At 41.4% G+C, this 14,874-nt stretch overlaps 1 protein-coding gene across 1 annotated transcript in view; it reads right to left on the reverse strand.

Moving 5' to 3' along the window:
* The window catches only part of nek7 (NIMA-related kinase 7), a 68,879-nt gene that overhangs the window by 15,074 nt on the left and 38,931 nt on the right, over positions 1 to 14,874 (reverse strand). The window contains exons 5-8 of the mRNA XM_074668951.1: positions 13,500 to 13,610; positions 8,480 to 8,588; positions 7,350 to 7,457; positions 253 to 347 (exon numbers count right to left, since the gene is read on the reverse strand). Of these exons, the coding sequence (XP_074525052.1) occupies positions 253 to 347; positions 7,350 to 7,457; positions 8,480 to 8,588; positions 13,500 to 13,610 (423 nt within the window). The remainder of the gene's footprint in view (positions 1 to 252; positions 348 to 7,349; positions 7,458 to 8,479; positions 8,589 to 13,499; positions 13,611 to 14,874) is intronic.

The following is a 14,874-nucleotide window of genomic DNA, read 5'->3' on the forward strand; positions in this document are numbered from 1 at the left end:
AGGTAGAGACATCCAGTAGTGATATCAGTCTGTTTTACAACAAAGGTGCTGGTTAATCTTTTCAGATTGTGACTCATAGTCAACATGTATGTAAATGCAGAACATACAAGTGTGAAAGCACAGGTGTTGTACATTATTCCATTATGTGTGGGTAGTTTGTTTGTTTGTGTGTGTGTGAGTGGATGTGTTCGCATGTCACTCCCACAGTCGACTGCTAAGGTGACAGTGTGCGCACATATTCCCGTAGTTTACCTCGTAGAGCAGGCATCCTAGCGACCAGATGTCAGATTTGAAGTTGTAGCCGTTTTCATGTATCCTCTCCGGTGACATGTAGTAAGGAGTACCCACTGGAACACAGAGGGAAAGGGAAGGAGGGGGTGAGAGAAGGGAGGGGGAAGGGGAGGGAGAAAGATATAGACAGAGGTAGAGAAGGACAAAGAGAGAGTGAGCTTTAACATTTTGCATTGCACAGCACAAAATTTATTAAAAGCAGTGAAACAGAATATAAAGGGAAGGAAAGTAGCTCAAAAGTGGGAGTAAAATCTTAAACCTGGACACTTTCAGGGGTTGGGACACTGTTTCTAGAAGCGCAAACTTAAGGCAAACTTTAAATTGATTTAGGCTGAAGTAAGATGATATTTAATTACGTTATGTATCATCCTGTACATTGATACACTGCATGAAAATCTACGAGTACCACAAATGTTGCATGCCTATGGACTGCAGACACACTCCAACACACAAACTATACATGACTCAGTTTTGATTAGTGAGGCTTGGTAATGATCTGAAACAGTAGTCAGAGAATACGCCCAGGGAGCAGCCGTGGAGCCTTAAAAAGTTGGCCCAATCTTGGTTCTGGTTTGGAAACTCAAGAATCCCCACACTGCCACAGCGACTGGCAGAGCTCCAGAGAATCAGACCTTCACCCAACTGGACGCAAAGATGAACCGCAGCAAGGCATCCACTCCACAACGCTCTGCAGGAAGCTTGAGATATTTGCTCCTTTCTTAACCAAGTCTGACTGGCTGCTTTTTTCACTTGCTTTCTGTTTGCTGTGATTTGCCATATAAAAGTCTATCATGCACGACCAGCAGAGGTTTTATATTAATCACATATGGTTACAGGATGGAAATTTTAGCAGGCCTCTAACCTGTGCGGAGCAGCCCCTTAGATTCAGAGGCAAACACGCTGGAAGGGGGCTTACTGGAATATGGAGATGACAGCTGTACCCGGGCTCCGCTGAGCTGGTGTACAACTTCCATCAGCAGGATCGCTGCATACGAGCACATGACAATGTGGGCAGGCTTCATGCAGAGCTTCTGCTCTTCATCTCAAAATATCAACATTTTCTTGCTTCTCCCATGGGATCCATACTGCTTATTAACCTGAAAATTGATTTGCTATGCTATGATATTCAACCTTGATTGCTCTTTATGTTTCTTATACTTCAATAGTTTCAGTGACATCAACTAGATTGCAAGTCTGGGTATAATGTAAGACTGATGACCTAAATTTGGATCTTTTCTCTTTTTCTAATCTAAATAAATTATGCTAAATGTTTCTTTATGTCTAAGGTGTAACTAAAGGAGCACTTCTCAGGTTTTCAGTCCAATCAAACAGTAGATACGTTAAAATACATACGAGGCCTTCTGTTAAGCTTAAAACGACTCAGAATAATGTTCAAACACAGAAAATCAATGTACGTTTTTTCACACAATATATCTAAGAAATCTTCCAGAAAATTTCAGGCCTGCTTGACTTTGCTCTTTGGATAAAGGCTGAAGAATCTCCTGTTTTTAAGCCGTACTGAGCGGTTTTAGTTAATATGTTTTCATTGATGGCCATCACTCAAACTTTAACCCTTGAATCTTATTACTGTCTTGATATAAACCAGCTTATGCCTTAGCTGCTATTCTAATGACTTGTGTTAAAGCTCCTGTAAGGGACTTTAAGTTTTTCAATTTTGGCCCCTCCTGTGGTCAAATCTTTACATCTTACATCTTTGCTAGCTTTGGCCTACATATGATCAGTAAGTATGGTACGTTGTGATTTCTGACAAATAAATATCCTGAGTTACGTATAGGCATGTGTTCTTTTTTGAATAAGGAGTTGCTAGGGGAGGGGTAAAAATATGGAAAAAAATGTTAACTGGATGTTCTGTTATATTTCACTTTTGCACTGCTGGTGAATACACAGCCAATAAATAAAGTTACAAAAACAATAAATTAATATCAAGAGTTCTTTAAACATTAAAGTGCATCATTGGCTATAAAGATTCTTTGCGGACAGTTTGCTCCTCGGACACCTAACCCCTTCATATTTCTTAGAGGCTTTAAATACAAAATATAACAAAGTCTGTCCTGCTGTTGATTATCTGGTATGCATTTGTAGGGCATTAATAGGCATCCATGTTAAATTCAATGCGCTTCCTCATGAGTTTAAAAAATAAAAATAAAAACTCACAGGAGCTTTAAGTTTTGAATACCTTCTCATAATGTGCTTCTTTTACAATTTTGATTAATGCTCTGAATGTCTCATTTAAGAACAGTGAATTGCCTTGCTGAAATAAATGGTATAAACATTCAAAACCCTACCCCAAAAATTTACACCTTTATGTTCATTGTAATTTATCAAATGCAAGCTCATGGAAAATAATTTTGTGGGAGGTTTTTTTGCCAAGTTTACAGAAAAAAATAAATGACAGACTGTCAAATAGAGACCTGTTTTGAATGAGAACGAGCATTTTCAAAAGGGAAACATGTTACGGCTTAGTTTACAATCAGCACAAACAATGAAAGTTAGCTTGGTAGGCGAGAACAGCTTATAAAAAGAATTTAGAGGCAAAGTCAGCCTGCAAGGTACTGGTATAAAAAAGAAAAAAACATAACCTCATACTCACAAGTGATACTTTCACATGCACACACGAACACACACACACACACACACACACACACACACACACACACACACACACAGTTAGTCTGCATATTAGCAGGTTGGAAGAAACTTGACTAATGTAATTGCAATTAAGGGAACTATTACAGAAGGAGCTATTATATTTGAAGTCTATGGGAACTGGAATGAAAGCTAGCACTTTTTAATTTCGCCGCGGATCTAATTGGGTCGAGAAAACACGCTTTTATCTTAAATGTGCTGTTTTGAATAATGAAGTGTTACCTGTCATTCCAAAAATAATCAGCATCTGCACCGGCAGCCAAGAAGCAAGAGAGAGTGAGTGAAGAAGAAGAAACAGAGGAGTGGGGATTGCTGTTTTAATTGGTCATCAGGTTGGTTTCGAGGTTTGTGTGTATGTGTGTGTGTGTGTGTGTGTGTGTGTGTGTGTGTGTGTGTGTGTGTGTGTGTGTGTGAGGTCTCATGGTGAGGTCTGAACAAGCTCCCCTAACATTCATTATTAGTTGATTAAAGAGAATCAGCCTCTCTTATGCTAATAGTTGCATTAAAAAAAAGGCAGCAGCAGCGGCGGCAGGCTCAGGCTCCGTCAGCATGCTAAATTAAGGGCACATTACTTATTCATGCAAATAAATTGAGAGTCATGTTGGGATTGATTTCCATTATTGTGAATGGCTGTGACAACACTGTGTTCTCTGTGAAACAGGCTAATCGTTGTTGTATAGGAGGTGAGATGCCAACCAGAATAAAGAAGCTCACACTTCTAACCTTCTGCTGAATGTAGTTAAATCAACCATTTAGGTGTTCTTTTAAATACATGTTAGCACCGAGTTCTTTTACAAGACCATTCACACACTCAGGCATTACACGGGTATTGCAATTAATAGTATTGTGGCCTGGATTGCCTGTTTTAGATTTCTAGATGATAAACAGGAATGAATCTCAAATACTAAGACTGGATTCCCTCTTCATACCCTGGGCCAGGAGTTTGGAAAGCTTTCCTCTATCATTTCTCATGAATAAGATGATAAACTGTAGCTGCAGCAGCTGAGCCAGAATGGACTCCATCTCATAGTCAGAAGGCGTTCTTTGGTTTCCCTTATAGTCCCATTATGTTTTCATGGTTTTCTATATGTCCTGCTGAGCCCTCGCCCTCTATTTGGCTTCCTGCCTACCCCTCTCTGTTTCACGACTCGCTTCCTCTCCTTTAAAAGATAACCAACTCTTTAAATACACGTCGAAATCCTCATAATTATTTCCAACATCACCCTCCCTGAAGTCATTCTGTTTCTTGTTCTCCCTCTTCCTCTCTTCTTTCCTTTTCCCTCGGTGCTCATCGTTAACACCTCTCTCATTACAGGTGTTAATTGCAGGTATATTATACAACTTGTTTCTGCCAATTGGCTAGTCTCTCGTTCTTCTAATGATTGCATCAGCTTTCTACTTATAACCACTTTTTTACTGTTTAATGTAACTTTTTTCTATTACCCAGCAAACCAATCTTAGCATTAAAATACATAGTGTACCAAGTGTGTGTGTTCTTTCATGCTTGTGTGTGTTTGTCAGTCTCAGGCCCCAGAGTGTGAATGTGTATGTGTCACTTCATGGAGTTTGTCTGTGTGTGTGTGTGTATGTGTGTGTGTGTTTGTATGTGTGTGTGTGTGTATTTTTGAGCCCATATGGATGTGCACATGGGTCATGATGCATACATACATCTGTATAGGAGACAAAGAGTCTGGGTGACTCAGTGCGCAGAAGAGTGTGTAAGAGACAAAAATTGTGTACATGTGTGTGTGTGTGTGTGTGTGTGTGTGTGTGTGTGTGTGTGTGTGTGTGTGTGTGTGCGTGTGTAAATGTGACTGCAGGCTGCTGAGCGGCTGAGTTGAAAGCCTGGGAGCTGACAGGCTGTATGCCTGGACCTCCATCTCATCTCCACCACCCTGCTACACTGTTCAGCTGGGTGGCTGGGCTCATTACAGCCCCACGCTGGCACACGCACACACATACATACACACCCCACTCTTCTTCCTCGCACTCTTTCTTTCAATCCTTTTCAGTTGCTTTTCTGTTTTTCCTTCATTTCTTTACCGAGACAGTCTGATTCTCTCTTCCTCCTGCTTCCCTCTTTTCCTGTTTTGTCATCTTCTCTTGCACTCGCAACATTTCTACCTTTCTTTTTTTTTCCCCCACCAGCTCTTCTATGTCTTATGCTCCCTTCTTTTCCTGACATATTGCTTACACCCCCCACCACCACCACCAACGCCATCCTCCTCTTTCTCTCTCTACATTTTTTCCTCAATTCTCCTACCCTAGTTTTCCTTCACCTTTTCATTCACCTCCACCTTTGTGTGTCTCTCTAGCTGAAAGTCAGGGTACCAGAGGGCCAGAATGTAGGAGAAAATAACAAAAGGACAAGTTTGATGGAGAAATAGTAACAGAGTGAAGGACAGGGGACAGAGAAAGACAGACAGGAGGTCTGCTGGTAAAAGAAACTACTGAATGTCAGAGGAAATTCATGAAGCCTTCTCAGTTCCATGTGTCAGCCTGACATTACGATCCAGAAATATAACCTGAAAAATATCCTACTAAATACTTTCCTACTCAAATCTCTGTAAGGGAAAAAAATACTACAAGTGAATGACAAAAATTATCAAATGCATTCCTCATTGCTGTTTTTTCATGTGGTAATTTCATGTTTTTAGGGCTGAAAAAGTGTTAAAGTGAAAATAATATATGCAATGACTCTGCATTATAAGAAATATGACACTGTGATTTGGCTGTCTCTTTTTTGTGATCAACAAAGCTGTCTTGTTTGCCTCAGATTAATGATGACAGTGTTCCAGTTGACCCTTCTGCGTGCACCAGCGCTGCCTGTCCTCTTACAGCCTAAAGAGGGTGCTGTGGACTCAACATTTAATGAGCAATCACAGATGCGTTCACCCAGCTCTCCTGCCACTGCAGGCTGCTCAGTTGATAAGGCTTTTGCTGAGTTGATCATGTGATTCACACTTTTCTCAAAGGCTGGGCTGCTGCTGCTGCACAGGGGCTGAGAATAGCGCTCTGTTTGTGGTAAAAACAGTTTGACATGGGGAAGTGAGACAGCGCGAATGGCAGCATTTATATTTGTCCATGGGATTCATTTTTCTGCATTTCCCATCGTGAAGCAGCTAAAGCTGCTGAAGGGAAGTCGGATGTCACATTCACATGCCCCCATAGGCCAGGTTAAACCATCTTCACTGCTTTGTCATAGCTTTCCAAGTAAACTTAGCTGCTGCACACAGCTTGTAAAACAAGGAGAGATTTTTTTTTATACTTAAAGAAAAAACAAGACTGATGAAGGAGCCAGCTAATCATGAAAGTGTGTACAAACAAGGATCTAAATATATCCTTGTTTTTGGGAGGATTTTTTGGCACATATGTTTTTGATGATAGGATCACAAAAATCTAAATCAATTGACAAGCTCACATGGAAATGATATTTTCTATTGTGTATGTGCTCTTAATTGATGACCAGAATCAAGGAAGAGGTAAAAATTGAGCTGATGCATCAAAAAATGATAATCTAACATTTTAAATTCAAAACAGGAAACTAATCTGGAACAGTCCACTTTCTTCACTTTGCAGAATATTGAGCTAGAAAGTGAAAAATCTATGTCCAGGGATGAAAAGATTGACCTACAATCAGGTTTTCTTTAGCTTTTAACAGCGGGACACCTCAGAAAAAAGGTGAATGTTTTTTTTCAAGCAGTCTATCTCCTACATAGTGAAAAAAAGTAATAATTTTATCTTTTAAAAGAATTTAAGTGAGGCCCTTGCCTTTGTCTTTATATAAATAATCCAAGAGTGATTGTTGTTGTTGCTGTTGACCTGAAGACTTTCAGGAAAAAGCCCAAAGACATCAAACACCTGTTTGTTAGAGATGGCATTTTACCACATTGACCCGTTCTGTTTGTACTCTCACACCTAGTTTCTGATCTAACTCCAGCCAACTGGATATGTCTTCATTTCTGTCACAGTTTTGAGCTTCAACTCTCACTTCTTAGGAAAAAAAAAGGGAGCGTTATATGATTTCATTTCCTAAAAGTGACAAACACTCCAATCAATGCCAACAATAACCCTGTTTGTAAAGGCTTGTTTTATGGCACACGGTCACAATCGAGAGCTGTGTGTTGGAAGTTCTTCATCTGTGTTGGGTTTAAAGGTCAAGGCAACAGGAAGTGGCTAAGTGGCCTATGAAGGGGCTGGGCACAGCCGCAGCCCGGCAGCATGACTATGTGACACATGGCTCTGGGCTCACCATGCCTAATGAAACACATCCAGCACTGGGTGATTACTGGGGGCCGGAGTGTGTCTAAGTGTCTGCGTGAGCACTTGTGTGTTCATAAAGAAAGAGTGTGTGCAGTGTGTGTATCCTTATATCGACTGTTGTCAATTACCAAGTGAGTGAGCGGCAGTTGTTTTGGAGCTGAAGAATCGTCCCAGTCCCAAGTCTCCTAGTTTGACTACTCCCGTAGCTGTGATGAATACATTGGCTGGCTTGATGTCTGGAGAGGAGGAAGAGAAGAGAACGTATGAATTCTGTCGTGAGCGTCAACAGTGTCTCTGGTATAAAGAAACTATTCTCTCTGTGATTTTTGTTTTTGGTCCTGTCTCTGGAAACATGACTGCATGACATGCATGAAGTGAGCTGTTAAAATGATCCAGTTTTCATTGAATGTGGGTGTTAGCAAACCATTTCTGTTGCTTTTTCTAAAATAATGTTAATGTGAGCAGCATCAGCCTTTGAAATTTACTGCTCCTATATAATTGTAAGAGGCTTTTGAACAGGCAGTCTCTGCTAAGTGGTCATTAAAGCCGGAGCTCAGGGTTCATTAGTGTCCCTTTACCATAATCAGAGTCAGTCCAACGGAAGTACCCCACCTGTAGCTGTGTGCGAATGTTAGAATGTGTGTGTCAGTTTGTGTGTGTGTGCTTTATGTTAAACCTACTCTAAGTTTCACGTGTTTCACCTTAATTATGCAGTTGACTTGCAGACGTCTTACTCTTTTAAAACTATAAAACTATAAAACTAAAGCAGCAAACAATTATCTGGTAACAATTTGTCCCTGTTGTTTGACTAAGACTTAATCTCTGGTATAAATATAAACAGAAGTCCGTGTTACGTCAATTTCAAGTCTTTTCATGGTAAATTAGACTCCATAATGAAAAAGAACACGTGTAAAAAGAAATTTAAAATGTGAGAAAAATGGGATATGAAGGCCTCCCTTCAACATTTCTGATTGGTTTTAATACACAGAAGCATTATTCATGTACTTTATTACTTTATGTTTTTTTTTTCATGGAGGAGTTAGCCCCAGTACTGGCATACAATTTGATGTATGATGAAGACACACTTTCAATTTCTTATCTAAAAAGTAAGCTACATCCCATACCATGGTATGAAATGAAATCTAACCAACCATGGGTATTAACAGAGGTAGTTAAATATGAGCTTCCACTTTCAGATGAACTTGTCCATGTTTAGGTGTTTGTGTATGTGAGCATTTATCAGTGTGTGCATGATTACCTCTGTGCATGACTCTCCGAGAGTGCATATGTTCAAGAGCACTGCAGAGCTGAACAAAATACTTCCACACTGTTCTCTCTGGGATAAGCCTCCTCTGCTTCTTAAAGTGCTGTGAAGGAAACACACAGACACACACACACCACAAACAGAGCAAAACAATTTTAAAATTTAAAATACTCAAATGAGGTAACAATCACAATGTTAAAAATGGAAAAAAGGGTCTTGTTTGGCACAGAATACAGAATGTTTGTCTATCTGTTTATACGCCATCCTCCTCCAGACTGAGTCCCCAGCCCCTGACTCCATAGCTAATGCAACCCAGACCCTTTTCCTCTCAGTCTGTCCTTTTCCAAACCAAACTCTCATTTTCTCAATGGTCTACAATGGAAAGCACATGCATTCTCAGGAACAGAGAGAAGAAATCTGTGGTACCTTCCAAAACTCCCCCATCTGGCACGCAGCTCTTTTGTTAGGTACAGCTTTTAGTGGCACAGGGCTTCCAGTTGATTTGAGTTTATTTATTCATTTGGTAAGAGTGAGTGAGTTATTCAAGGTTGTCAAGGAAGGAGTTTAAAATCAGGAGAGGTGACAATACTTTCAGGGCTCTTAAGTCGGCAGAAAGGCTATCCAACCCACCACAAAAAACAAGAGGAGCAATAAGAGATGAAAAATCCTTAACTGTGGCAGGTATGATCAGGAAAACATGAGACCATCAGTAAGATTTTGCAGGAGAAAATCTGTGGGTGCACAACAGCAGGATCCTCACTTCCAAATGAATCAGACAATATATGTTTGCACTGTATGTGTTACATTTTGCAGACCATCTGTACATTCATATTTACACATCTCTGATGAAATCAGCTTACAATCTGTTCGAACTGCTGCTCTGAGCGGCTGGTAATTGTTTAATGGTAAAACATGACAACCATATGAGGAATCTTTGCAGTAGTTATTAAAAGATATTCCTATTCATCTTTTTTTCTTCAAGAAAAAGCCAGATCTTGTTTCTAACTTTGTTAACTCGCTTAACTTTGCCGGACAGTGTTGTGTCATCATAGGGACTTTCAGTCTACGCAGTGTAAAAGGTTTAAGTTCTCCCAGGGAAAAAACAACTCCTCCACAGATACTGAGAAATAGCATTGTGGGGCTAATAATCTCATTTTAAATTGTGGATTATGAACAGGCAAATCTATAAAAGTGAGACAGTTTCAAGATCCCTTATAAAGTCCTCAAAGGGGCTTTAGAGAAAGAGTCAAAAAAGTGACAGAATGAGAGGACAGGAGGAGAGAGGAGACAGCAAACAGCGTAAGGAAACAGAGGAAAGGAAGAGTGGGAGATCTGTTAAATGATGGAAGGTGTGAGAGAAAAGAAAGAGGGATGGATTGAGAGAGGGAAGGATAGACCTTGGCCTACATCCAAACAAAGCCTTATTGAAGAACCATTCTTCCCGTGCCCTCCCATTTCCATATCAGAGGACCGTTTGATGTCAATGGGGGAGCACATAGACACCCACAAACACATCACCACCACCCTCTCCTCCGTGCCTTTTACAGCAAACACCGCACATGCAATATTCTGTAAGTGCATGCAAATCAAGGACCATTTGATTTCATTTGAATTCTGAGATGGTCAGAGAGAAAGAGAGAGAGAAAGAGAGAGTAACGGTGAATGAGGGAGAGAAAGGAGGAGAGAGTGTGAAGGGCGAGAAATCAAAAAGAATAAAAAATGTTAAATTCATGCATGGGGGGGGGTTCTGTTTTACATATGGCACACTGTACGAATGTGTTTACTTCACATTACGGCCTGAGGAGGAGGAGGAGGAAGAGGGGGTGCTAATCCATGGCACGCACCTCTGGACTGCTACTGTTGCATTTGAAAAACAAATCATTTAGAACCACGCAGGAGACAAATGATGCAGAGGAGGGGTGTGTGCTTGGGTGTACAACTGGAGCCATAAGGAGTCGACACAGTCTGAATGCTTCCAGCGTAGACGCTCAGCGGTCTGTTCTGTTACCTCTTCAGGCTGCCATGGTGCATCTTCGTAAAGCACATCTATCAACACTGGTGTGAGTGAGAGTGATTCCTTGGTTGTGTGTCAGATTTTTAGCTCACAGAGTACAACCCAGTGTCAGATTGTGTGTGTGGGGGATGTATACCACTGGTGTATGTGTGTGTATGTGCGTGTGTGTGTGTGTGCTGAGCCTGCCATGTTCACTCTCTTGTACCACTAATCCTCGCCTCTCCTAATTTGCTGTGTTGAACTGTGCAGATGTGGAGCTGCTGAGTATGACTGCAAACAGCTTGTCGAGCTCTGCCGATACAACGCTGCGGCATCATTTATGCATGGGAGAAGACCGGGCTTTTTACATGCACACCACTAATTTGATATACTGGCAGGTTTTATAATAACTGCTGTTTCGGTCTAACTCAAAGCTGAATAACAGGGTAAGTCTGGGCTGTAATCGCTTTCACTTCTGAACCACCCTGTTCTTTTCTTCTGCTCTAACTCAACAACATCTAGCCTCCAAAACACACAGTTGATCTGGGTTTAAGACATGATCAACATTATACGTCGCTTGGCTCAAAGACATGAATTAAGTACTTTATTTTGCTTTTACACATTTGCTTTTATTTTGCCATCATGTTGATTTTAAGGGTAAGAAGCACTGAAATAGAACTGCTCTTTCCTGAAAGGGTCTAGTGAAGATGTAAAGGCTCAGCAGACTTCTTTGTCCAAGGGTTAGGGTAGGAGTTAGGTACAGATCCCAATCAGTTAGGATTTGAGCAAGGTGATGGATCCCTAAATAAAATAACCAATCAAAAACAGCTTTTGTGACAATAGCTCATTTCAAGTTTTCATTGAGATAAATCTGAGATTAGATCCAGAACAGTGTACTCTGTATCTGTTTCACATACAACACATGCTGCGACTTTACGACCATTAATCATTGCTTCATTTTTACAACTTCCCTTTCACAGTCCAGCTATGTCAACACAGACTACAGGGATTAAAGGAGTTTGCAGGAGGCTTTATATTAGTTGGTTTTAGGTTTCAGTAAGCAATGAATGATTCAGATTGACTCAGTGTCCTGATAGTCAAAATTCTGCTACAGCTACAAACCACAGACCTCCAGACCGCCATTCCGTCATTAATAAAAGACCACGTCAGCAGATTGTTGCTCTGATAGCCATTCCTTTGACACCAAGTGTAAACCAGCTGCTAGTTTGTCAGCTATTGTACAAAAAATTCCTACAAAAAACAAGGCCAGGTTTCCACCAGATTTGAGTCCGATCAGACCCTTGCTTATTTGCAGTTTGGATCAGTGCGCCCTCATCTGTGACTACCCACAGGCTACGTTATAAGGAAGCAGCACAAAGCCAGTTAGCTGAAGTCTCAAGACCAGAGATCTTCAGCATTATTTACAGTATCATTGGTTTTCCTGCCCCCAACGATGAGCCTCCACTCACCCCTGTTGTCTTTTGTTGGCTTCAGAAAACCTCTAACCTGTTGACTCCAGACTTAGCTCCACCCATGATGGTTTGTTGTTGTAGTAAAGTGAAATGCGATACAGTGTAAACATGGAGCATCTTATTTAAAAAAAAAAATGTTTTCACATAATTTTGAGGCCTTGCTTCATGGCCTAACTCGGTCTGTTCTTCAGTGACATGGTATTTAGCCGTAAAACAGTTCTACAGTCTAATTTAGCAGATGCTTTTGTCCAAAGTGACACAAGCAAGAATTTATACAGAAGGAAAACCTAGTTAGCGCGACAACAGTGCTACAAGTTAGCTGTGCTAAGTTCAGCTGCAGGTGCTGCCATTAAGTGCAGAATTTTTTTTTCCAAGGTAGTGTAGAATAATCAAGCCAACAAACCACAATTAATTGCTGCAACAATATACTTCAAACTTCAACAACATACAGTAATAGTGCTGAAAAATCATTAAGAGCTGAGTTTTAGACCTTCTGACTCGTTCTACCCCTGAGGACAAAGAGGAGAAGGGTCAGCTTAAGTTCTTAAATGTTGCCTGAACAGATGGGTTTTCAAACATCTCTTAAAAGTAGAAAGGGACTCTGTGGATCTTATAGAGTTAGGTAATTCATTCAACTATTTGGAAAAAAATGAGGAGAAGAGTCTGGCTAGAGATTTAGAGCCGCGCTGGGCTGGGAGCACCATGCATCTTTCACAAGCAGAGCGTAGTGGGTGAGAAGGAGTGTAGACCTGGACAACAGATCACTGTTTTGTAAGCCAGAAGAAGAGCTTTGAATTTGATTCGAGCTGCTACTGTGAAAAGAGATTAAAACCAGGGTGACACTCTGGATTGTCGAAATTTCTGTTAACCATATAGCCGTTCACACATGCTCCACACTCCTGAATATTCCCAACATTATTCCAGTAGAACGTAAACAGATTACTTGTTCATCTAGATGTTATCACACCTTTTCCCCACCAGCTCCCCACCTGAAAAATTCCCGAAGAAGTCAAAGTAACTTGACGCGTGAACCCTACAGGTAAAAGTCTGAAAATTCAGGGCAACAGAGTGATGATGTCTTTCAGATTCTGTAAAGTTTGTCTTGATGTGATTTTTCACAAATGTGTTTGTCTTGTGGTATCATCCTTATAAATGTAGTAATATAAACACAGAAAAAGTCACCATTATGAACAATGACGGAGACTGCTCTCCTCTGCTGTCCTTCAACAACCAGGCCAACAGAGAATTTCAAAATGTGAGAGTGTGTCCAACAGAGAAAATCTCTTCTTGTGAGGTGCATGTGTGCACAGTAAGTTCCCAAAACATCAGGGACTAGATGTCCTAATGTTATGTAGAAAATGTCAGCAGTTCATGTGTGATAGGGGCTGAAGACTCAGTATATTTCTATTTTCTAGTCCATCCTTAAAGGCTATTTTTGTTGACATGTTCTCAGAAAACTTCTGGACCACATAAACAAATAAATTGCACTTTCAGCAGCCTGGGCAATACTGTTAGCAGGTGGGTTTCGCTGTTGTGGAGAGTTCCGTACCTTGATCATACGTGAGAGGTCCCCCGCATCTGCCAGCTCCAGGACTATGTTCAGCTCATTGTCCTCGATAAAAGATGCGTGGTATTTTATCACGTTGGGGTGGTTCAATTGCTGTGGGAGGAAAAAAAAACAGACATGTCATGGAGAAACAAGCAAACACAAGACATGTCGGTGGCACTTGTCACATTAAGAGCCTCCATGGTCACACTACCTAATCCAAGAGTGGGAAGCATTCTTTGTAAAAGCTGCACACAGAGGCAAACTTGTTAAAAATAACTGAATATAAACAATCTTATTAGCTGATAATAGTAGAAGTTTATGTCATTAGTAGTGCAGTCCACTGTATGTTCACTACCAATTAAAAAAAATTTATCTGAATCCACATTTGGGAAGTGTGGACCTAATGAGATGGTTTTGTCCTCCAGTGTGACAAAGCTGGGTGATATGTCACAACAACCCCTCTGTCTGTGATGACAACAACCCATGTGTGACACACACACACACATGCACACACGCACACACACAAACACGCCTGACAGGCTGACATGGCTGGCAGTCAGAAAAACAAGCATCCCCGGCTCATCTCTGGCTGAGATTTCTTCCTGTTGGTTGGTCAATAAGGCAGGAACAGCATTCCCCGTAGTAAACAAAAAGTCTCTATCCATCCAGAGTAAGAAGGGAAAAGGGGGGAGAGAGGGAGGGAGGTGCAATGAAGGGAAAGAAACAAATGACACAGGGACACAGACAAGCAAAAGGGATGATGGAGACAGGGGTGAGAGGAAGGGGGGCAGAACAAAGGTGAGAGAGGGGAAAAAAGGAGACTGCTAAGGTGCGTTAAAGAAACGGGGGAGGGGCGTGGATAAAAGGTGAGACGTGGAGAGCCGGAGACATGGAGCGGTGTGGTGTGGCAACGTGGATGGGAGGGGGTGATGTGAGCAGACGGAGCAGTGTGACACGGGTCCTCCGCTCGGCTCCGCTCTGCTTTCTCTGCTGTGATTAAAGAAATGTTCATGCTCCGGATGATGCCGAGAAGAGGGGAAAGGAGAGCACAGTACAGTACACTACGCAACACTACACTCTCCACTCCATCTCTGCATCCCTCCACAAGATCCCCTTATCCTCACTCCTTCTCTCTTTCCCCTGCCTCATGTCTCCATCTTTCCCTCTCCCTCCCTTGTCCTCTCTTTCCAGATGTATTTTTGGCTCAGAGTGGCAGTTCTGCACGGCTCCACATTGGAGCACAGCCAGAGTGATGACAAGCCCCCCTTCTCCCTCCACATAACCCGCCCCTCCCTTCCACAAATTGAACCTCGGGCGGAGGATACAGAGAAATAAAGAGATATGCTCACATGCAGATGTTAATATAAATGATGGA

This window comes from Halichoeres trimaculatus, unplaced genomic scaffold (genome assembly GCF_033239565.1).
Source record: "Halichoeres trimaculatus isolate MK-OKI-2021-1 unplaced genomic scaffold, fHalTri1.1 fHalTri1_scaffold_4, whole genome shotgun sequence".
NCBI lineage: Eukaryota > Metazoa > Chordata > Actinopteri > Labriformes > Labridae > Halichoeres > Halichoeres trimaculatus.